At 37.2% G+C, this 23,893-nt stretch overlaps 2 protein-coding genes across 11 annotated transcripts in view; one reads left to right on the top strand and one right to left on the bottom strand.

The window, feature by feature from the left end:
* LOC110448224 (calcium/calmodulin-dependent protein kinase type II delta chain-like) overlaps positions 1 to 16,637 on the top strand; it is a 149,953-nt gene extending 133,316 nt beyond the window's left edge. For 8 of the 9 annotated variants that reach the window (XM_021494360.1, XM_021494361.1, XM_021494363.1 and 5 more), the window contains 4 exons: positions 3,825 to 3,900; positions 4,839 to 4,930; positions 5,417 to 5,531; positions 9,342 to 16,637. In XM_021494360.1, the coding sequence (XP_021350035.1) occupies positions 3,825 to 3,900; positions 4,839 to 4,930; positions 5,417 to 5,531; positions 9,342 to 9,459 (401 nt within the window). In that variant the 3' untranslated portion in view covers positions 9,460 to 16,637. The remainder of the gene's footprint in view (positions 1 to 3,824; positions 3,901 to 4,838; positions 4,931 to 5,416; positions 5,532 to 9,341) is intronic. The other variant, XR_002462689.1, reaches the window with a different exon arrangement.
* A 2,116-nt stretch (positions 16,638 to 18,753) lies between these two features.
* LOC110448222 (sodium-independent sulfate anion transporter-like) overlaps positions 18,754 to 23,893 on the bottom strand; it is a 50,791-nt gene continuing 45,651 nt past the window's right edge. For both annotated transcript variants that reach the window (XM_021494356.1, XM_021494357.1), the window contains exons 20-22: positions 23,228 to 23,293; positions 22,591 to 22,678; positions 18,754 to 20,243 (exon numbers count right to left, since the gene is read on the bottom strand). In XM_021494356.1, the coding sequence (XP_021350031.1) occupies positions 20,155 to 20,243; positions 22,591 to 22,678; positions 23,228 to 23,293 (243 nt within the window). In that variant the 3' untranslated portion in view covers positions 18,754 to 20,154. The remainder of the gene's footprint in view (positions 20,244 to 22,590; positions 22,679 to 23,227; positions 23,294 to 23,893) is intronic.

Here is a 23,893-nt window from a genome sequence, read left to right as displayed (position 1 = left end):
TCAACTTTTCCTTTAAACAACTTCCTCTGAAGAACGGATAGGCCTAGAGTCATGATATTTGTCTGAAAGCTTTGTTGGTAGGAGCCCTACAAAGTTTGAGAGCGAAAATGACTTTGACCTACTTTAAAGGTCACAGGGGTCAAATATGTCAAAAACTTCAAACGACTTCTACCGAAGAACTAAAAGGTATAGAATCTTCATATTTGGCTGATTGGTTCCTGGGATGGAGCCCAACAAAGTGTTAGAATGAAAATTACCTTGTTCTACTTTCAAGGTCACAGGGGTCAAATGCGTCAAAATTTCAAATTAATTCTTCTGAAGAATTGAGAGGTATAGAATCTTTATATTAGATTGATGGCTTCCTGGGAAAGAGCCCGGCAAAGTTTGAGGAAGAAAATGACCTTGACCTTCTTTCAAGGTTACAGGGGTCAAATGTGTCAGACACTTCAAACGACTTCTTCTGAACAACTGAAAGGTATAGAATCTTTATATTTGGCTGGTGGCTTCCTGGGATAGAGCCCAACAAAGCTTGCGAATGAAAATTAGTTTGACCTACTTTCAAGGTCACAGGGGTCAAATGTGTCAAAATTTCAAATTAATTCTTCTGAAGAATTGAGAGGTATAGAATCTTTATATTTGATTGATGGCTTCCTGGGAAAGAGCCCGGCAAAGTTTGAGGAAGAAAATGACCTTGACCTTCTTTCAAGGTTACAGGGGTCAAATGTGTCAGACACTTCAAACGACTTCTTCTGAACAACTGAAAGGTATAGAATCTTTATATTTGGCTTGTAGCTTCCTAGGAAAGAGCCCAACAAAGTTTGAGAATGAAAGTGACCTTGACCTACTTTTAAGGTCACAGAGGTCGTTAACATTTGAATGGATTTGTTCTTAAGAACTAAAAGGAATGGATTCATAAGATTTGGCTGGTAGCTTTTGGAATAGAGCTTACCAATTTGAGAAGGAAAATGACATTGACCTACTTACAAGGTCACAGGGAAAAATATGTCAAGCAACTTCTGAAGAATCAAAAAGCATAGAATCTTGTAATAATATTTTGCTGGTAGTTTCAACAGATGGAGCCAACAAAGTTTGTGAGGGAAATATTTTTAGTGCAATATAATATTTAATGAGAATATTTTGCTACGACTGCTTAAATATTCAGGTGAGCCTCTTGGCTCTTGGGCCTCTTGTTTATGTTTGTGGACTGTCCCTGGGTGATACTGTTTTATGTTTGTGGACTGTCCCTTGGTGATACTGTTTTATGTCTTTAAACTGTCCTCTATGTAACATGACTTTCCCGGTTTGTATGACTTGGTTGGGTAGGCACAACTGAAGCCCTTTCCTGGGAGTTAGTTATCACCTATTGGAAACTGAAATGTATGTTTATTTATGTTGGTGTTGTATATGTGATCTTAATTGTAGATGTAAGCATGATTTGATATTAAAAACAACCTGATTGCTTTTAGACTCCGTGATAGACTCATGTGTTATCTAACCAAAGTGACCCTGTATGTTTCGTGTTTATTAAAACTAAAAAAGACAAAATGGCTACTTGTTAACAGTACCATTACTTATCGTATATATAAAAGATATAATGCTAATGAAGATAAGATAAATTGACCAAAAAAATCTTAACTTTTTTTCACAATTTGCCAGAAAACCCCCAGAACTATTGTTTCACCATAAAATATCAAATAAGTATACAACAGGTTCAAAATTGATGTTGTTCCAGCGCTGCGTTTTGTGTGGCACCCCCATACCGCTGCTGTGTTGTCCGGTGTGGTGTCTTGTGCTAATATTTTGTACTTCGTAAATGCTGTACTTAAGATACTGTCCTTCTCCAGACCTACATCCTGAAAAGTTTAAATGATACGACACTGTGCCTCGTGTACAACCCTAAGCTCTATACTGTTACAGTGTGGACACCCAAGTTCTACAAATCTATATCCTGTACGTCTAAACTACTAGGCTAGGATAGTGACAAAACAAGGTGAAATCACGGCCATCTTTCTTTCAGAAGATATTTCAATGTCATAAAAGAAGGCATCAGGCTAATCTTTCATTCCTCCTATTGATCATACCTGAGCAAGATCACTAAAACGTAACATGGGTCTTCCTGATCTGTTAGTGTTACTCTTATTTGCCATCAGTCTTGTTGCATATTTGAGCGCCCAGTAGTGTCATCTTGCTCTTTCGCATTCACTTTCTGCAGTATGTTTGATACCAATATGTCCTAGCTTACAGGTATGGTGACGGCAATGTAGGCCACACCACTGTCCCTGTTGTTGATCCAAGGTATATCCTTCAAGGCTGTCCCAGCTTTTAGTTAAGGGTAGATGACAAAGATCTGCTACAAGGCTGTTCCTGTTCTAGGCCCCGAACAGGCCACAACAATCTCCCTAGCTCAATACTATCTATGTCCTAGCCCTGGGACAAACCACAAAGATCTCCATCAATGCTGTCCCTTTTCTGGGTCCAGAACAAACCTCAAAGATATCCCTCAAGACTTTCCCTTTTCTAGGTCCAGGACAGGCTACAAAATCTGCCTCCACCCTGTCCCTGTTCTCAGTCCTGCTGCTGTGTATTGTTGATGTTTGATCTACACAGCTTTGTGGCTTTGGTAAACAGTGCTCCTCCTTATGGTACCTGGTGGGTGTAGGGTTTCTACTATCCTAGCATTTGACTGGTTTGATGCATCAAATCACTTAAATGTTTTGAAAAATGTTGAGTGAAAACAGAAAATGTAGATGTGTGTTGGTGTTTGTTAGACTTTGGTGTGGCCATACTCAAGAAAACATCTCTATGATGTGAACATATACATCTTGCAAGCATCTGAGGCCATAATGGGATAAGCATCTGTAGGGTGTGGCCATACTAAATTAACATCTGAAGGATGTGGCCATACACAGGTAAACATCTATAGGATGTGGCCATACACAGGTAAACATCTATAGGATGTGGCCATACACAGGTAAACATCTGTAGGGTTTAGTCATACTAAACACCTGTACGATATGGAAATACTGAAATAAACATCTGTAGGGTGTAGTCATACTAAATACCTGTAAGATATGGAAATACTGAAATAAACATCTGTAGGGTACTGTGTAGTCATACTAAACAGCTGTAAGGTATGGAAATACTGAAATAAACATATGTAGGGTGTGGTAACTTGGGTAAGTATCTTTAGGCCATGACAATAAACAACTATATGGTATGACCATAAACAGGTTTGTATGTATAGAGTGTGGCCATACATGGGTATGTATCTGTAGGTTTGTGTTTGATAGATTAGACTGCACAATAGAATTTGTAACATGAAATCTTATTAGAGCACCACTTTCAAGCTGAAGGTTGGCCCATTCACAGATACACAATAAATAAGAAATTAGAGTACAGTAGACTGTAGCAGGGTTGAAATTATTAAAGAAAGGATGAAGGAGAATGAAGTTGTATAAAAAAATTTGAAGCTTAAATAACACTTCATTGATACAGCTGTGTCTTTATATTAAAGCCTTTGGAAAACCCTTACTTATTAATTGACTATATCAAGATCATTAGTTTGTCCTGATATGAGTAATTATTGTTTAAGAAAACTTGGTGACATTGCGATTTGGATTTAAAGTCACTTTAATAATCATTGCTGGTTTATGATTTAGGCAGCAACAACCTGTTACCATGTGCACAACTTTCACATTACATAGAATTGTATTATATAAAAGAGCGAACATCACCAATTACCGCTAGTGGTGGTGGAGATTTCAGCACAGCGGTACTAGATGTTAGGGCTGTTTGTTATGTTGTATGTTTTCTCTGATTGACAGGTAGAAAACAGGATGTGATCAAACTAACCGAGCAGCTGATAGCAGCAATAACTAGCGGCGATTACGACGCCTACACGTAGGTATCTTCTGTAACCCCTCCTCCCTTCACATAGCCTTGATTACCTCCTATATGTTAAGGCCTTAATTACCTCCTATATGATATAGCCTTGATTATCTCCTATATGATATAGCCTTGATTACCTCCTATATGATATAGCCTTAATTACCTTCTATATGATAAAGCCTTGATTACCTCCTATATGATATAGACTTGATTACCTCCTATATGATATAACTTTGATTACCTCCTATATGATATAACCTTGATTACCTCCTATATGATATAGCCTTGATTACCTCCTATATGATATAGCCTTGATTACCTCCTATATGATATAGCCTTAATTACCTCCTATATGATATAGCCTTAAGTACCTCCTATATGATATAGCCTTGATTACCTCCCATATGATATAGCCTTAATTACCTCCTATATGATATAGCCTTAATTACCTTCTATATGATTTAGCCTTGATTACCTCCTATATGATAAAGCCTTGATTACCTCCTATATGATATATCCTTGATTACCTCCTATATGATATAACCTTGATAACCTCCTATATGATATAGCCTTAATTACCTCCTATATGATATAGCCTTAATGACCTCCTATATGATTTTGATTGAACAAATCCATCCGTAAACCATTGATAACATAAATGCATCTCATCTTGATAAATCATGGAACAAACTTCAATTGATGTGAACGTTGATTAATATAATGGCCAAGATTTATCATAGAGTTTTTTTTAAATCCATGTAATTCTTATTTGTACGGCATCATTTGGACGATGATATTGATTTCATGTCACATGATTTCATTGTAATAAAGTATTGAATGTGATTCTGGGGTTCACACTCGTCTAGGACTCTATAATATTGTATAAAAGTTCCATACTGTTTAACACATGTCTACAAATGTTGCCTCATGTTCACTTGATTCTTTTAAAGCAAATTCGTGGATCCACATATGACATGTTTTGAACCCGAAGCCATGGGAAACCTAATAGTTGGTATGGATTTCCATAAGTTTTATTTTGATGGTAAGTTATGTGTTAAAATTGGTAAATTAAAACCAATTTTCTTTTAAAAATTATATATATGATGCACGGAGATACAGAATAAATTATATTAATACACCTGCTTTGTTCAGTGATATTCAATTCAATATCAGCCACAGTAATGGTCAATTATTGAAAAAATTATATATATTATCTACCTTGGTCACTTTCCTTATGACGTCCCATTTGTATTTGTATGATACAGTGTGTAGTGTTTTGTTAAGAGTTACCTCCCTTTTCTAACATTTTGTCAGAAGAATTTCACCTTACTTTCCTGACCAATATTTATGAATCTTGGTACACATGATAAGTACAATACGTAGTTATATGTAAGTTTTGTGTGAGAAATTCTGAAAGAGAGCTTTGGGAGTATAAACTAGCCTATGGCTGACATTTCTATTGTCTTTTGTTATGACACTGTGTTAAAGACATAAAGGTGTTGGCTTCATAACTGTTTTCGTTTTACAGTACATACAAAGAACAATAAGCAGATCAACACTAGTATATTAAACCCTCACGTTCACCTGTTGGGAGATGATGCTGCTTGCATAGCTTATGTAAGGCTGACACAGTACATAGACAGGTAAGCATATATTATGTCAGACAGACACAGAACATACAGTAGGTAAACTTGTCTTATGTCAGACTGACACAGTACATAGGTAAACTTGTCTTATGTCAGACTGACACAGTACATAGGTAAGCTTGTCTTATGTCAGACTGACACAGTTAAAAGGTAAGCTTGTCTTATGTCAGACTGACACAGTTAATAGGTAAGCTTGTCTTATGTCAGGCTCACACAGTACATAGGTAAGCTTGTCATATGTCAGGCTCACACAGTACATAGGTAAGCTTGTCATATGTCAGGCTCACACAGTACATAGGTAAGTTTGACTTATGTCAGGCTGACACAGTACATAGGTAAACTTGTCTTATGTCAGACTGATACAGTACATGACAAGTATGTCTTATGTCAGGCTGACATAGTACATAGGTAAGCTTGTCTTACGTCAGGCTGACATAGTACATAGGTCAGCTTGTCTTATGTCAAGCTGACATAGTAAATAGGTAATCATGTCTTATGTCAGGCTGACACAGGACATAGGTAAGCTTGTCTTATGTCAGGCTGACACAGTACATAGGTAAGCTTGTCTTATGTCAGACTGACACAGTACATAGGTAAGCTTGTCTTATGTCAGACTGACACAGTACATAGGTAAGCTTGTCTTATGTTAGGCTGACACAGTACATAGGTAAGCATGTCTTATGTCAGGCTGACATAGTACATAGGTAAGCTTGTCTTATGTCAGGCTGACACAGTACATAGGTAAGCTTGTCTTATGTCAGGCTGACATAGTACATAGGTAAGCATGTCTTATGTTAGGCTGACACGGTACATAGGTAAGCATGTCTTATGTCAGGCTGACATAGTACATAGGTAAGCTTGTCTTATGTTAGGCTGACACAGTACATAGGTAAGCATGTCTTATGTCAGGCTGACATAGTACATAGGTAAGCTTGTCTTATGTCAGGCTGACACAGTACATAGGTAAGCTTGTCTTATGTCAGGCTGACATAGTACATAGGTAAGCATGTCTTATGTCAGGCTGACATAGTACATAGGTAAGCTTGTCTTATGTCAGGCTGACACAGTACATAGGTAAGCTTGTCTTATGTCAGGCTGACATAGTACATAGGTAAGCATGTCTTATGTTAGGCTGACACAGTACATAGGTAAGCATGTCTTATGTCAGGCTGACATAGTACATAGGTAAGCTTGTCTTATGTCAGGCTGACACAGTACATAGGTAAGCTTGTCTTATGTCAGGCTGACATAGTACATAGGTAAGCATGTCTTATGTTAGGCTGACACAGTACATAGGTAAGCATGTCTTATGTCAGGCTGACATAGTACATAGGTAAGCTTGTCTTATGTCAGGCTGACACAGTACATAGGTAAGCTTGTCTTATGTCAGGCTGACATAGTACATAGGTAAGCATGTCTTATGTTAGGCTGACACGGTACATAGGTAAGCATGTCTTATGTCAGGCTGACATAGTACATAGGTAAGCTTGTCTTATGTCAGGCTGACACAGTACATAGGTAAGCTTGTCTTATGTCAGGCTGACATAGTACATAGGTAAGCATGTCTTATGTTAGGCTGACACGGTACATAGGTAAGCATGTCTTATGTCAGGCTGACATAGTACATAGGTAAGCTTGTCTTATGTCAGGCTGACACAGTACATAGGTAAGCTTGTCTTATGTCAGGCTGACATAGTACATAGGTAAGCATGTCTTATGTTAGGCTGACACAGTACATAGGTAAGCATGTCTTATGTCAGGCTGACATAGTACATAGGTAAGCTTGTCTTATGTCAGGCTGACACAGTACATAGGTAAGCTTGTCTTATGTCAGGCTGACATAGTACATAGGTAAGCATGTCTTATGTTAGGCTGACACAGTACATAGGTAAGCATGTCTTATGTCAGGCTGACATAGTACATAGGTAAGCTTGTCTTATGTCAGGCTGACACAGTACATAGGTAAGCTTGTCTTATGTCAGGCTGACATAGTACATAGGTAAGCATGTCTTATGTCAGGCTGACATAGTACATAGGTAAGCTTGTCTTATGTCAGGCTGACACAGTACATAGGTAAGCTTGTCTTATGTCAGGCTGACATAGTACATAGGTAAGCATGTCTTATGTTAGGCTGACACAGTACATAGGTAAGCATGTCTTATGTCAGGCTGACATAGTACATAGGTAAGCTTGTCTTATGTCAGGCTGACACAGTACATAGGTAAGCTTGTCTTATGTCAGGCTGACACAGTACATAGGTAAGCTTGTCTTATGTCAGGCTGACACAGTACATAGGTAAGCTTGTCTTATGTCAGGCTGACATAGTACATAGGTAAGCATGTCTTATGTTAGGCTGACACGGTACATAGGTAAGCATGTCTTATGTCAGGCTGACATAGTACATAGGTAAGCTTGTCTTATGTCAGACAGACAAAGTACATAGGTCAGCTTGTCTTATGTCAAGCTGACATAGTACATAGGTAAGCATGTCTTATGTCAGGCTGACACAGTACATAGGTAAGCTTGTCTTATGTCAGGCTGACACAGTACATAGGTAAGCTTGTCTTATGTCAGGCTGACACAGTACATAGGTAAGCTTGTCTTATGTCAGGCTGACACAGTACATAGGTAAGCTTGTCTTATGTCAGGCTGACACAGTACATAGGTAAGCTTGTCTTATGTCAGGCTGACACAGTACATAGGTAAGCTTGTCTTATGTCAGGCTGACACAGTACATAGGTAAGCTTGTCTTATGTCAGACTGACACAGTACATAGGTAAGCTTGTCTTATGTTAGGCTGACACAGTACATAGGTAAGCATGTCTTATGTCAGGCTGACATAGTACATAGGTAAGCTTGTCTTATGTCAGGCTGACACAGTACATAGGTAAGCTTGTCTTATGTCAGACTGACACAGGACATAGGTAAGCTTGTCTTACGTCAGGCTGACATAGTACATAGGTAATCTTGTCTTATGTCAGGCTGACTTAGTACATAGGTAAGCATTTCTTACGTCAGACTGACACAGTACATAGGTAAGCTTGTCTTATGTCAGGCTAACACAGTACATAGGTAAGCTTGTCATATGTCAGGCTCACACAGTACATAGGTAAGCTTGTCATATGTCAGGCTCACACAGTACATAGGTAAGCTTGTCATATGTCAGGCTCACACAGTACATAGGTAAGCTTGTCTTATTTCAGACTGACATAGTACATAGGTAAGCTTGTCTTATGTCAGGCTCACACAGTTCATAGGTAAGCTTGTCTTATGTCAGACTGACACACTACATAGGTAAGCTTGTCTTATGTCAGACTGACATAGTACATAGGTAAGCTTGTCTTATGTCAGACTGACACAGGACAAAGGTAAGCTTGTCTTATGTCAGGCTCACACAGTAAATAGGTAAGCTTGTCTTATGTCAGGCTCACATAGTACATAGGTAAGCTTGTCTTATATCAGGCTTACATAGTACATAGACAGGTAAGCATATATTTTGTCAGGCTGACATAGTAAATAGGTAAGCTTGTCTTATGTCAGACAGACACAGGACATAGGTAAGCATATTTTATCTCAGGTTGCCCAAGTACAAAGATAGGTAAGCAAGGTTATGTAAGACTGGCAGAACTTTGCTGGATTTGAGGAAGTCCTCACAATATTGGTTAAAACATTTGTAACATTTGCTGATACAGACAATCATAAGGGAGAAGAGTAAAGTTTCTTGTTTTCTGTGTCTGTTGTATATTTTTTCATGATATAAGTTGATCACAAGCTACCACTAGTTATAAACTCTGTTCCTACCTGCAGAAATGGTCTACCTGTGACCACACAAGCTGAGGAAACCCGGGTCTGGCAGCGTAAGGATAATAAGTGGCAGAATGTTCACTTCCATCGGTCAGGAAGTCCTTCCGCACCCAACAAATAGGTAGCAGTGGTTACCCGCCTTACAGTGGTAGGGGGGACCGCAGTGTTGCCAGAAGCAGAGGGACGGAGCCTTAGGGCTTGTTTTTGCTCATTCTGACACTTGAGATTTATATTTCCAGCTGGTCATATTGTTCTCGGGGGGCCGCCTAGCCCTATGGCCTACTGCTGCCATGCATTTATGTGGCCTGCGGGTGGAGCGTTGGAGGGAGGACCTGTTGCTACACATTATTTCTCTCTCATTGGAGTGTATGTATAGGCTGACACTTGTCTGTTCTGTACTAGGGATAACAACACACATACCTGTGTAGCCGACAAGCACTCGTCATGGTCAGCACACAATGGTTACTTTACTAATAATACAATTTTTTGTCACCAGCATCAGGTAGTAATTATTCTATGTAAATTGGGCTGATATCTTAAAAAAAATCTTTTTTGATAATGTTGAATGAGTACTTTAAGATCTACTGTCTTTATATAATTAATGTATAGGAGCATAAAAATAGATTTTGTGCTTGTGAAATTTTTATCTCAAATTTGGGATTGGAAATTAGAAATATTATTAAAACAACAACGCATGATTATCTATTACATGAAATTGTCTTTGAAGGCATTTTTTAAAGAAAAAATACATAAATTTAGTGAATATGTAGAAGAGTATTACGAAACGAATGTGTGACTCGTCTAAGGGTGATCGTAGAGCTTTAGTCTTTTTATTACACTCTATGGATAAATTGTTACAGAGTACATAACCAGAATTATTAATTTTTCTTATTGACTTTTATTATAATTATTATCAAATGCAAAATATAACTCTTGTATCATTAGTATGATATTGTTATTACATGTAAATGGCTTTACTAAGTAATCTCATGTGTTTATAGGAGAGAATGTGAGTATGTCTAATGTGGGGGAAATCAGCACTTCTAGATCATTTAAATACTGGTTTTGAATGTTGAATGCATTGCGATATATATAAGTCCCTTTTTTCAGTTATTGATGATATGTGCAATATTGATTATGATGTTTTGCCAATTTTAATAAGATTTCCCCTTCCCTGTCATTCAATCCCCCACCCACAGCTACTTAGCTGTGTATTTTGGTGGTAACCAATTATATCAATCAGAGAAGAAACACCACAGTTTATTTATATAGATCATACCAATCCCTTTTTCTTCTGTCATACAAGTTATTAGGGTTTTGATCTGTTGTAAACCTAATGATTAAACAGCAGGGCAGTGGCTTATCACTTCTACATGTCCTGTAGTTTACATATATATTTGTGCATATTCATTTACATTTTACCATATTTATCTATAATGGGCATATGTAGATGTATACCAAACCTTTTTGCTGAATATGGATGTATTTCATTCTTAAAATTGTATATATTTTGAAATCATTTAGTTTTGAACCAAACTGTTATACACTATTTTATGATATAGATACATTTGTTATTTCCAGTGTGTGTAAGCTTGTCTGTATGATCACTTTTTTCTCCTCAAAGAAGTGACATTTTAGGTAACCCTGGGTTGATGATATTCCCATTGTTTGTTCATTTAAGACTTTGAACCTGCAGATATGTCACTCCAGTTTGCTCATTCCTTCGATATCTTGATCATACTTCATCTTTGTATACACCCTCCCCCGTCCTTACCTTTGAAATATGCAATTTTAAGCACCTCCCAGGCAACTCCACATTTCCCCACCCATTCCTCGAGCACTTGCTTTTACCCCTCCCTCCCCCCATATTCCTATTTTTGTAGATTATAGGTAGGTTCATCAGTATGCAGTATTGATCATGTCAGAAACAATCAGTCTCAAGCTTCATAAGATGGTCTATTCGTGATGTACATAAGCCAGCCTCATTTTTCTCACCTTTAAAATAGCTCTTGGCTCATAGTACATAAAACAGTGGACACTTCAATACTAAAACAGTGGACACTTCAATACTAAAACAGTGGACACTTCAATACTAAAACAGTGGACACTAACAGTGATTTGTTGGCAGAGTTTATGGTTTCATCTGAGAGAAAAGTACTTAAACGTTTCCAAGAATTGGAAGTTTGGACATAATCTTCAAACAGAGCCGATGTTAATTTCAGTGTGTGTGTGCCAGTGTCAGTGTAAGGAGGGTTGGTTTGTAGATATATTTTTATATGTCAAGTAGGTCTAACTCTGCCCATGGTTGTCATATGATTACTTGAGCCATGCTGTAAAGTGTCAATCAAAATGGCTAAACTCAAATTATGCAGTTCACTATCCATCAATTTACAGCTCTCTTGGTACAAAGTGCCTGCGAGCTTGTCATGGTGTGGCAGATTTTTACTTGAAACAACTTCCTCTTAAAGAAAATAAGGCCTAATGTCATAACATTTCACATGTTGTTGTTTTTAATGACCTTGACTTATGTTCAAGGTCACACGGGTCAGATATATTAATATCATCAGTCAGTTTCTTGTAATTAACCAGGAGACCAACAGAATTAACTTCAGCCTGGAGTTACAATTTCAAATAAATGACCTTGACAAATATTTATAAATAAAGAGGCCTAGAGTATTTATATTGGCCTGTAGCTTGCTGAGTACATTCAACATCACATTGGTAAAATGTGCAAATTTGGCCTGTAAGTGTAATAGGGGGTACAGATCCCACAAGGTCACAGAGGTCAAATGTGTTGAAAATTGATACTAGTGTTTCTGTTATTATTCGGCTCAATGAAGAAATATGAAATGGCCACCATGGCCTGAAATCAGGGGAAACATTTTTATGTTTGAAATAGAGGCAGGTGAGCATTTTAGGCCACATGGGCCTCTTATTTTTAAGTCACGAAGATAGTTTATGCAAACTATTGTAGACATTAGGTTAGGATATGTAGATGGTTAGTACATAAAGCTGGCAAGCACATGCTGTTTGTGAACATTTAACAAGTCTCTTACTCTCAACCTATTTGTTCATTATTATAACTTTTAGGATATTTTGCTTTTTAGTACTAAAATGATTTTACTGTTTTTTTCTCTAAAAATAAACTTTTTTTCCCAAAAGAGATAATTGAGCGTTTTTTAAATATGCTTATCTTCTACAACACACGCTGTGGAGTACAACTATCTCTTGCACTGAAATGAGATTGGTTTGTATTCACAAACATTTGATGCATTTCTTCCCTAAGAGAGTTGGATGTCTACAAAGTGCTGACATGTTATTGTGTCATGAAGATATTTTGATATTATTACCATAATACATTATTCTGTCATTTTTTCCATATTTTGTTGTTGTTACACGAGGCATTTTGCTGATATGATTTGTTTTTTGTCACTTGTCATTGTGTTGCCACTTGTGGCTCCTGAATGGCTACAGAATGATGCGTGGTACACTCCCACCATTCTCAGGTGATGATCTTTTACAAACATGCCATTTTCTGGGCTTGTGTGACAGCCACCATGTGAGAACAAAGAGTAATGGAAGATAATAGAGTAAACCAACTTTTGAATGTTCCTGTTGACCGGGCCTTTACGTCGGTCAGCAGTGGTAGTGTTGGTGGTGACCAGGATATACTGTTGACCGGGCCTTTACGTCGGTCAGCAGTGGTTTTGTTGGTAGTGACCAGGATATACTGTTGACCGGCCCTTTGCGTCGGTCAGCAGTGGTAGGGTTGGTAGTGACCAGGATATACTGTTGACTGGGCCTTTACGTCGGTCAGCAGTGGTATTGTTGGTAGTGACCAGGATATACTGTTGATCGGGCCTTTACGTCGGTCAGCAGTGGTTTTGTTGGTAGTGACCAGGATATACTGTTGAATGGGCCTTTACGTCGGTCAGCAGTGGTAGTGTTGGTGGTGACCAGGATATACTGTTGACCGGGCCTTTAGGTCGGTCAGCAGTGGTATTGTTAGTAGTGACCAGGATATCCTGTTGACCGGGCCTTTAGGTCGGTCAGCAGTAGTATTGTTAGTAGTGACCAGGATATACTGTTGACGGGGCCTTTACGTCGGTCAGCAGTGGTAGTGCTGGTAGTGACCAGGATATACTGTTGACCGGCCCTTTGCGTCGGTCAGCAGTGGTAGGGTTGGTAGTGACCAGGATATACTGTTGACTGGGCCTTTACGTCGGTCAGCAGTGGTAGTGCTGGTAGTGACCAGGATATACTGTTGACCGGGCCTTTAGGTCGGTCAGCAGTGGTATTGTTAGTAGTGACCAGGATATCCTGTTGACCGGGCCTTTACGAGGTCAGCAGTGGTAGTGTTGGTAGTGACCAGGATATACTGTTGACCGGGCCTTTACGTTGGTCAGCAGTGGTATTATTGGTAGTGACTAGGATATACTGTATTACAAGCTAGGTGACAGGTAAATGAACTTTATGTTTAACCATGTCCTCAATCATCGGGTCATACTTCCCCACTGATCTCAACTGTCTGTTTACTTGAGCTACTAATCTTATGCAGTTCTCCTATTTAGTCCTGTACTCAGTTTTCATAGAAGTTTTCCAAAATGGAGGGTAGTTGCATTTTTTTCTTCTCTTCAAACAATTTTTTTTTCCATTTCACAGCTTAGTTATCAAAAGTAGAAGTTATGAAAAAAATAAAAATAGATAATGTATGTAAAATAGCTAACATTTTGAATGATAGTCTACAATGTACACCCAAAGGCAAGGATCATTTAGCAATATTTTATTAAAAAAAAATCTTCTTTAAAATCTAAATGACCTATTTCTTTATTTTTAAATTCTTTGGAAATTGTGATTTGGTGTATTGTTGTAAGACAGTTATAGGAAGCTGTTGGCACTGCCGAACATATACTAAATAGGATCCTGTATCTCTTTGTTAATTCACACCAAAATATAGCTGGCCACCAAAATAAGCCAACCTGTGTTGTCTATGTGTTACAGTCTAGGGACAATCTGTCGTATTATCACATGCAAATTAATTGATGTCTACACTTTTTATTATTAATATATTCTAGCATTGTTCCTAGCCGTTTTGAATACCAGTAGTTGATGTTACGTAGTTTTCTAGTACGACACATTTGGTATAAGTTTTTTATCATAGCTTACAGCTCCTTGAAGGAGCCTTTCATATTTTCAAAACTATCTTGTAAATATTTAACATATTATTTGTCATTTAAAAAAGGCAATTGTGAGACTTTCGAAACACTAACCATATACATGCAAGATTGGGAGGATGTGCTATAGCATCTGTGTTGGTACTGGCCGAACATTACCTACAATACTGTCATGTATAGGTTGGTACAGGCCGAACATTACCTACAATACTGTCACGTATAGGTTGGTACAGGCCGAACATTACCTACAATACTGTCACGTATAGGTTGGTACAGGCCGAACATTACCTACAATACTGTCATGTATAGGTTGGTCTGGTACAGGCCGAACATTACCTACAATACTGTCATGTATAGGTTGGTCTGGTACAGGTCGAACATTACCTACAATACTATCACGTATAGGTTGGTTTGGTACAGGCCGAATATTACCTACAATACTGATACACTAAGTATTTTTGTTGTTTTATTAGTAAATGTTAATTTCCTTCAATTTGAAACATTCCCTTTGAAAATGTTTATACATTAGTACTTAGCCACTAGATTGCAGTTGTATGGTGTTAGATACTGTGAAGGACACTTATCAGGGTATTTTACTGTATTATCAATTTGTTTTGTAGTTTGTTTAAAAAGGGAGGCTGTCCTAGGCAAAGCTAATGTGTCTACTTGGTGATCATATTAACACTAGTCGAAAGGTTACATTTGGGACTATGTTAGCTCTTTACTTCACCCAACCAACATCATCAGCTTCGAATTCTCAGTAGAACGGTTCGACTTACATTGAAGACTTCTCTGACTGCACTTGTAAGAGGCAAATATTCGATCTAGTTATAATGTTACTTATTCCATGGAGTAATAATGTTACTTATTCCATGGAGTAATAATGTTACTTATGTCATGAAGTGATAATGTTACTTATGTCATGGAGTAATAATGTTACTTATGTCATGGAGTAATAATGTTACTTATGTCATGGAGTAATAATGTAGCGTATTCCACGTAGATATAATGTAACTTATTCCACGTAGAAATAATGTAACTAGTTCCATGGAGTGATAATGTAACTAGTTCCATGGAGAAATAATGTAACTTATTCCATGGAGTAATAATGTTACTTATGTCATGAAGTGATAATGTTACTTATGTCATGGAGTAATAATGTTACTTATGTCATGGAGTAATAATGTAGCGTATTCCACGTAGAAATAATGTAACTTATTCCACGTAGAAATAATGTAACTAGTTCCATGGAGAAATAATGTAACTAGTTCCATGGAGAAATAATGTAACTAGTTCCATGGAGTGATAATGTAACTAGAATAAGCGACTTGCGTCCACAGGTCCCAGTAACTATGTTCCAGTGTAAAAGACTCCAGACAACAGTCAGGCTAACAGTTGTGCCATAGTTATTTTACATCATCACAGAATCAATCGGAGAATGGCAATATTTCTATCAAACTTTACATGACAATATTTTATTTATTGTCTATTTACAGATTCTAAAATCAATTTTCAAACATTTTATCTTCCTTAATAGCCTGAACATTATGAAATATCCTAAATGGAATAGCTCATGTTAGATAAAAATTGATGTATTACAAATATTGTTTTGTTATACCTGGTATGCAGGATATATGAGGTGCACATCATGTACACAACATAATGATATCAAATTGTTAAGAATCCTGCATTGCCATTCATTTTATATATTATAACGAATTTGATTAATATGGTTATTAAAATTAAACTTTGAGAGTTCTGAAATATAATGATGAAATTGAAACCAAGTGGAAATTACCTTATATGTATGAAATGTGATTTAATCAATATTATACTATTTTGTAGTGCTGCTGCTAAATTGAAATCTGCAGGTCAGTCAGTCTTCTATATTAAAAGCAGTTTAGTATCCAGTAAGTTTCTACTGGTTATATATGTTGATCAATACACTAGATACCCTTTCTCTTTCAAACCCATTACAAACACTTATGCCACCCATTGTTTTCATATATTAGGTGTCGTACACATTTCTTCATTGAATTTTTTTCAACCGTGTATGTATGTGATGTAGTGCTTAAACAATTTAAATGTATCCCTTTTGAATAAAACACATCTCAATTCTATAAAACAAGCTCTTGTTTTGTTTTTGGTGTTTTTGTTTTAACTCGGAATTGAATAAATCGGAACAAAAGTTAACTTGAATAAGGATGTGGACTAGTTGCTTGTGGAATTATAAATCAACACCATACGACTGCTGCACATGGCTAGCTATTGTAATGTCTACGGTGACATTAATTATAAATCAACACCATACGACTGTGCTGCACATGGCTAGCTATTGTAATGTCTACGGTGACATTAATTATAAATCAACACCATACGACTGTGCTGCACATGGCTAGCTAGTGTAATGTCTACGGTGACATTAATTATAAATCAACACCATACGACTGTGCTGCACATGGCTAGCTAGTGTAATGTCTACGGTGACATTAATTATAAATCAACACCATACGACTGTGCTGCACATGGCTAGCTATTGTAATGTCTACGGTGACATTAATTATAAATCAACACCATACGACTGTGCTGCACATGGCTAGCTAGTGTAATGTCTACGGTGACATTAATTATAAATCAACACCATACGACTGTGCTGCACATGGCTAGCTATTGTAATGTCTACGGTGACATTAATTATAAATCAACACCATACGACTGTGCTGCACATGGCTAGCTAGTGTAATGTCTACGGTGACATTAATTATAAATCAACACCATACGACTGTGCTGCACATGGCTAGCTATTGTAATGTCTACGGTGACATTAATTATAAATCAACACCATACGACTGTGCTGCACATGGCTAGCTAGTGTAATGTCTACGGTGACATTAATTATAAATCAACACCATACGACTGTGCTGCACATGGCTAGCTAGTGTAATGTCTACGGTGACATTAATTATAAATCAACACCATACGACTGTGCTGCACATGGCTAGCTAGTGTAATGTCTACGGTGACATTAATTATAAATCAACACCATACGACTGTGCTGCACATGGCTAGCTAGTGTAATGTCTACGGTGACATTAATTATAAATCAACACCATACGACTGTGCTGCACATGGCTAGCTATTGTAATGTCTACGGTGACATTAATTATAAATCAACACCATACGACTGTGCTGCACATGGCTAGCTAGTGTAATGTCTACGGTGACATTAATTATAAATCAACACCATACGACTGTGCTGCACATGGCTAGCTATTGTAATGTCTACGGTGACATTAATTATAAATCAACACCATACGACTGTGCTGCACATGGCTAGCTAGTGTAATGTCTACGGTGACATTAATTATAAATCAACACCATACGACTGTGCTGCACATGGCTAGCTATTGTAATGTCTACGGTGACATTAATTATAAATCAACACCATACGACTGTGCTGCACATGGCTAGCTAGTGTAATGTCTACGGTGACATTAATTATAAATCAACACCATACGACTGTGCTGCACATGGCTAGCTATTGTAATGTCTACGGTGACATTAATTATAAATCAACACCATACGACTGTGCTGCACATGGCTAGCTAGTGTAATGTCTATGGTGATTTAACTGGGGAAAAATGAAAGGCTCAAAATTTTGTTCAAATCTGCCTGTAGTGCTTGTACTGTTTGTGAGGTCTTACTTACTCCAATTGGTAATATTAATTTAAATGAAAGTGAGTTTGCAACATAACTACAATCAGAAAATGTAGATCACTGTTCATTACATTGGAGCTAAGTGTTTCTTAAAAACTTGAAGTAATGAGGGCTAACTAAAACTCAAGAGAACTCGCAAAACCATTGTCGGTGATGGCAAGCTAAAATAAACTGCTTTTTTGTTGTGGTAATGGTATTTGTGTTATTCCATGCTTTAACAGAAACTGATCACAGTGAGGCACATACCAGCAGGTTTAAGAACCTTTTTATAGACATCTTTAGAGAAACAGTCTTAGGAAAATTTCATTATTGGTGTACAATTGTAAACTTCAGAAATATTGGCATCACTATACTTAACTAGACTCCAACTTGATGAACAAGCTAAGTACATGTATATGCTTACGTGTAGCAATTGTGTTCAGTTAGACTGAAATGGAGTCCAACTTTAGCAGGGATCGATATTCAGTCCAAGTCGGCACTAGGAATCAAAATAACGAAAACAATACAAAATATTAATATCACAATTTTATTATTATAATTGAATTTGGCCTTCAACATTTCAATTTCTAAGAAATGTATAAAGTATATCACAAGTTTTGTCATTTTAAAGTAAAATTTATACATAATATACAACAGTAAAATATATACTTATATATATAAACCTGTAGTGATATATTCTATTAAAATAAATTAGTTGAATGCTAATTAGAATCCTAGCATCAAAATCATTTGTCACATCCAATACATTGGACCCAATAGTTATCATTATAAGCAAAAAGACTTGAAAGTTGCAATGAACAAGAGGCCAAGAGGGCCTGTATCACTTGCCTATGTGTAATGAAATCTTGAAGCTCAGTAATCGCAAATTTTGTTATAGGCTGAGGATTACAATTGTTTCAATGTTAGGACCAAGGGATATAGTTCTAATGGGCAGAATCAGAAGTGATTCCTGTTGGCATATATTTGTTTGTCCCTTCATACTCAAATGTTAGCTCTTCCATTTGTACAAATTTAAATCCTAATCCTAATCCTTGGATAGATTTCATTGAGCGGTACAGAGGACACCATGCATGGCTTGGGATCAGCTTACCTTGGTTCTTTGGACCAGGTGATCAGCTAATACAGATTGGAGACAGTTTCATAGAGAAGTTTGAGGAAGAGGTAGTAGACAGGACTTTAGAAATGGAAAATCTTTGCTTAGTCCACAATGTCTCAAAAAAAACATCGGAATAATACAGAAAATTGCTTTATATAATTAGTTCTAATCACAGCTCTTTCGTTGCTCTCTTTGTGGAGATTGTCGGACATGTTTGATTTGGTTCTGTAAGCAGTGGAGAATCAACAGGTTTATTTGGGGCTAGCAGAGGTCTTTAATTTCTGTAATTTTCCCACCTGTATATCAGAAATTACATAATTGTTGATCTAAAGAATATGAAATTATTTTCTTTTAAATTGAGTAATAAATTGTATACTGAATAATTCACCAAACTTGATACAAATCTATTGAAACAAAACACCAAGATGACACAACCACAAGTTATAAAACTGTTGTACTTTTAGCATTATTCATGGCACATTGATTTCTTTTTTTTTGGTAATTGTACTATAGATAAGATTCTATTGTCATTATGGCACTTGAATATCATCGTCAACAATACATTGTTCTCTGTTCCATATCTGTGTTCTTATTTCCATGTTGACACATACATCATACAAGTATTTCTATTGTGTCTATAAGTCAGTAAAATCTAGGGAATACAACTTCGTTATACAAGTGTTAATACACTGATGAAAAGCTGAGAATTGTTGAAGTGCATTCCCTCGTCTTAGATCCTCGACTCTACACGACCACAGCTGGAGGATTAATTGATACAACCTCCTGACTATGATCCATCCCTCAGCCAGTCAATGTTAATTATGACATATCAAAGTCTTATACCTGGATAGTCAACAGGTACAACCACAGTTGTCTCCCCACTCTTGCCCAGGTCACCGAACTCCTGATTTAACTCATCTGGAACAAACAAAAATATTGTTAAAACATGGACGGCAGAGGATTTGTTGACAAGATAAATATGATCTTGTCATCAAAGGTCTTATAACTAGCATTACCTTGTTCTGTTGTCTCTCCTGTCACAGGGAAACATCGTCTCTCCTGTCACAGGAAAACATCGTCTCTCCTGTCACAGGAAATATTCTCCTGTCACAGGAAACATTCTCCTGTCACAGGGAAACATCATCTCTCCTGTCACAGGAAACATTCTCTGTCACAGGGAAACGTCATCTCTCCTGTCAGAGGAAACATTCTCCTATCACAGGGAAACATCACCTCTTCTGTCACAGGAACCATTCTCCTGTCAGAGGAAACATTCTCCTGACACAGGGAAACATCATCTCTTGTGTCACAGGAAACATTCTCCTGTTACAGCGAAACATCGTCTCTCCTGTCAAAGGGAAACATCGTCTCGCCTGTCACAGGGAAACAACGTCTCTCCTGTCACGGGGAAACATCGTCTCGCCTGTCACAGGGAAACATCATCTCTTCTGTCACAGGAAACATTCTCCTGTCAGAGGAAACATTCTCCTGTCACAGGAAACATTCTCCTGTCACAGGGAAACATCGTCTCTCCTGTCACAGGGAAACATCGTCTCTCTTGTCACAGGAAACATTCTCCTGTCACAGGGAAACAGCGTCTCTCCTGTCACAGGGAAACAAAGAGAGGAAGAAAGAGAAGCCTTAGTTGGGGTCCACTAATCCTACGTTTGTTGCCTCCTTTTTGTTTTTGTACCTGTTCCCTCTAATACTGAGAGATGACAGAGCGCATTATTATTAGTTATGGTTCCTTACGAAGGCAGGGCACTGAAAATAATTTGGTAAAAAGTAGTATATCAAACTTTGTTTACTACAATTATGAAATGTGACTTATTAATTAATAATTTCTGTTAGCTAGTAAATTAAACCCTGGCTGTATTGGTAAAAGGCAAGTGCACTACAGCTATACATCATGCCACTATCCGACCACCCAAACTAGTGAATACAGCAGACGAATAAGTTTATTGTGTAGACGAATAATACAGAACAGTAAATGAATCAGTTTGTGAGGATTGAAAACAGATGTGGTAGGTATTAGAATATGGTACATGTATTTATACACACTAGAAGCTGATAACGTTGATCATGGATGATCAAATCTATCAGTGCAGTAACTAGTGATCATCCATGATCAAATATATCAGTGCAGTAACTAGTGATCAAGGATGATCAAATCTATCAGTGCAGTAACTAGTGATCATGTATGATCAGATCTATCAGTGAAGTAACTAGTGATCATGGATGATCAAATCTATCAGTGCAGTAACAAGTGATCATGGATGATCAAATCTATCAGTGCAGTAACAAGTGATCATAGATGATCAAATCTATCAGTGCAGTAACTAGTGATCTTGGATGATCAAATCTATCAGTGCAGTAACAAGTGATCATGGATGATCAGATCCATCAGTGCAGTAACTAGTGATCATGGATGATCAGATCTATCAGTGCAGTGACTAGTGATCATGGATGATCAAATCTATCAGTGCAGTAACTAGTGATCTTGGATGATCAAATCTATCAGTGCAGTAACAAGTGATCATAGATGATCAAATCTATCAGTGCAGTAACAAGTGATCATGGATGATCAGATCCATCAGTGCAGTAACTAGTGATCATGGATGATCAAATCTACCAGTGCAGTAACTAGTGATCATGGATGATCAGATCTATCAGTGAAGTAACTAGTGATCATGGATGATCAGATCTATCAGTGCAGTAACTAGTGATCATAGATGATCAAATCTATCAGTGCAGTAACTAGTGATAATGGATGATCAAATCTATCAGTGCAGTAACTAGTGATAATGGATGATCAAATCTATCAGTGCAGTAACTAGTGATCATCCATGATCAAATATATCAGTGCAGTAACTAGTGATCAAGGATGATCAAATCTATCAGTGCAGTAACTAGTGATCATCCATGATCAAATATATCAGTGCAGTAACTAGTGATCATGGATGATCATATCTATCAGTGCAGTAACTAGTGATCATGGATGATCGAATCTATCAGTGCAGTAACTAGTGATCATGGATTATCAAATCTATCAGTGCAGTAACAAGTGATCATAGATGATCAAATCTATCAGTGCAGTAACTAGTGATCTTGGATGATCAAATCTATCAGTGCAGTAACAAGTGATCATGGATGATCAGATCTATCAGTGCAGTGACTAGTGATCATGGATGATCAAATCTATCAGTGCAGTAACTAGTGATCATGGATGATCAAATATATCAGTGCAGTAACTAGTGAAAGTTACCTTGGAGGAGTTTACATCCTTCATCCACAGTGGAGCAGACCAAAAGGTCGGGGATGTTTTTGTCCTGTAAACTTTTCAATACTTTGGCCTGTAAGTGGAAACAAAAACATACTTTTTGTTAATTAAGATTACAATATTATCATCAAAAATATCCTGATGAAATACCAGCTATTGACATAATAATTAACCATGGCTGGTGGTATCTACTGATTACCACCAGTAAGTTATATATAACAGAATACAACACTGAATCAATCATGTTCTTGAATATAAAATCCTCTTATAGGAATCCCATATAAGTTATATCACATTTTTATTTTTCTTATCAACTTTTTGTTTGAAAAGAAACTTTTATTTTAAAACAATTACCAGGTATAAAACAAGTGTCAACTGCTATTAATCACTCTTGTTAGCTTAGTTGGAAGTGTGCAAGGGGGTATAAGTTTGGTAGGAACCACAGGAGAATACCCACATGTTGACCAGGTAACCAGATACCTTTACATGTATTGGTGACACCCTTTTAATCCGTAGCTGCTAAATGACCTCTGTCACTGAATTCAAATTGTTATCTAATACCCATCCCTATGACATGCTAATACCAATACCTTTTGTCTGATTCAAACAGTGTTATACTTACATTAAGACATGCAAAAACAATGCGTGCTCCTTTCCTTTTGAACTCTGCAATCAACTCAATGAAGCCCTAAAACAAAGGAAATCCATGTAAAAAGTACCTGGTATGAAAACACCAAACAAGAGGCCAAATGGGTACGTATTGCTCACCTGTATAACTTGTCTCACATCTGTGACAATCAAACAGTTTCAAGGTCAAATATCTTTTTCAGATATGCTTAATATCATTAGATTAAAACTTATGGATATTTGATGGAAGGTTTTATTACTTCACACTTTGTTTCAAGATTTTTAACCTATTTTCTAATGTGACCTTCAAATTTAACTAGATTATTCATTTATATTCCCTACTTCACACTGCTAAGCTGCAGGGCAAACATCATGACAGTAGACATCAGAATAACTCAGAAGAATTATTCAAAATTTTAATCATTTGACCCCTGCGACTTTAAAGGTCGTTCAGGGTCATTAATTTGAACAAAGGTGACAGCACTTCATCCCAGCATGCTTCTGACCAAATACCATCACCCTATGCCTCTTGGTTATTCAGAACGGTCCTTCAAATGTCTTCAGAAATTTGACCCTGTGATCTTAAGAGTGGGTCAAGGTCATTCATTGAAACAAACTTTATCCAAGATTACTACAGGCCAAGTTTCATCACACTAGGGCT

Source organism: Mizuhopecten yessoensis, unplaced genomic scaffold, assembly GCF_002113885.1.
Source record: "Mizuhopecten yessoensis strain PY_sf001 unplaced genomic scaffold, ASM211388v2 scaffold3949, whole genome shotgun sequence".
NCBI lineage: Eukaryota > Metazoa > Mollusca > Bivalvia > Pectinida > Pectinidae > Mizuhopecten > Mizuhopecten yessoensis.
Note: the sequence above shows the minus strand (reverse complement) of the source record. Positions and strands in the feature narration are given on the sequence as shown.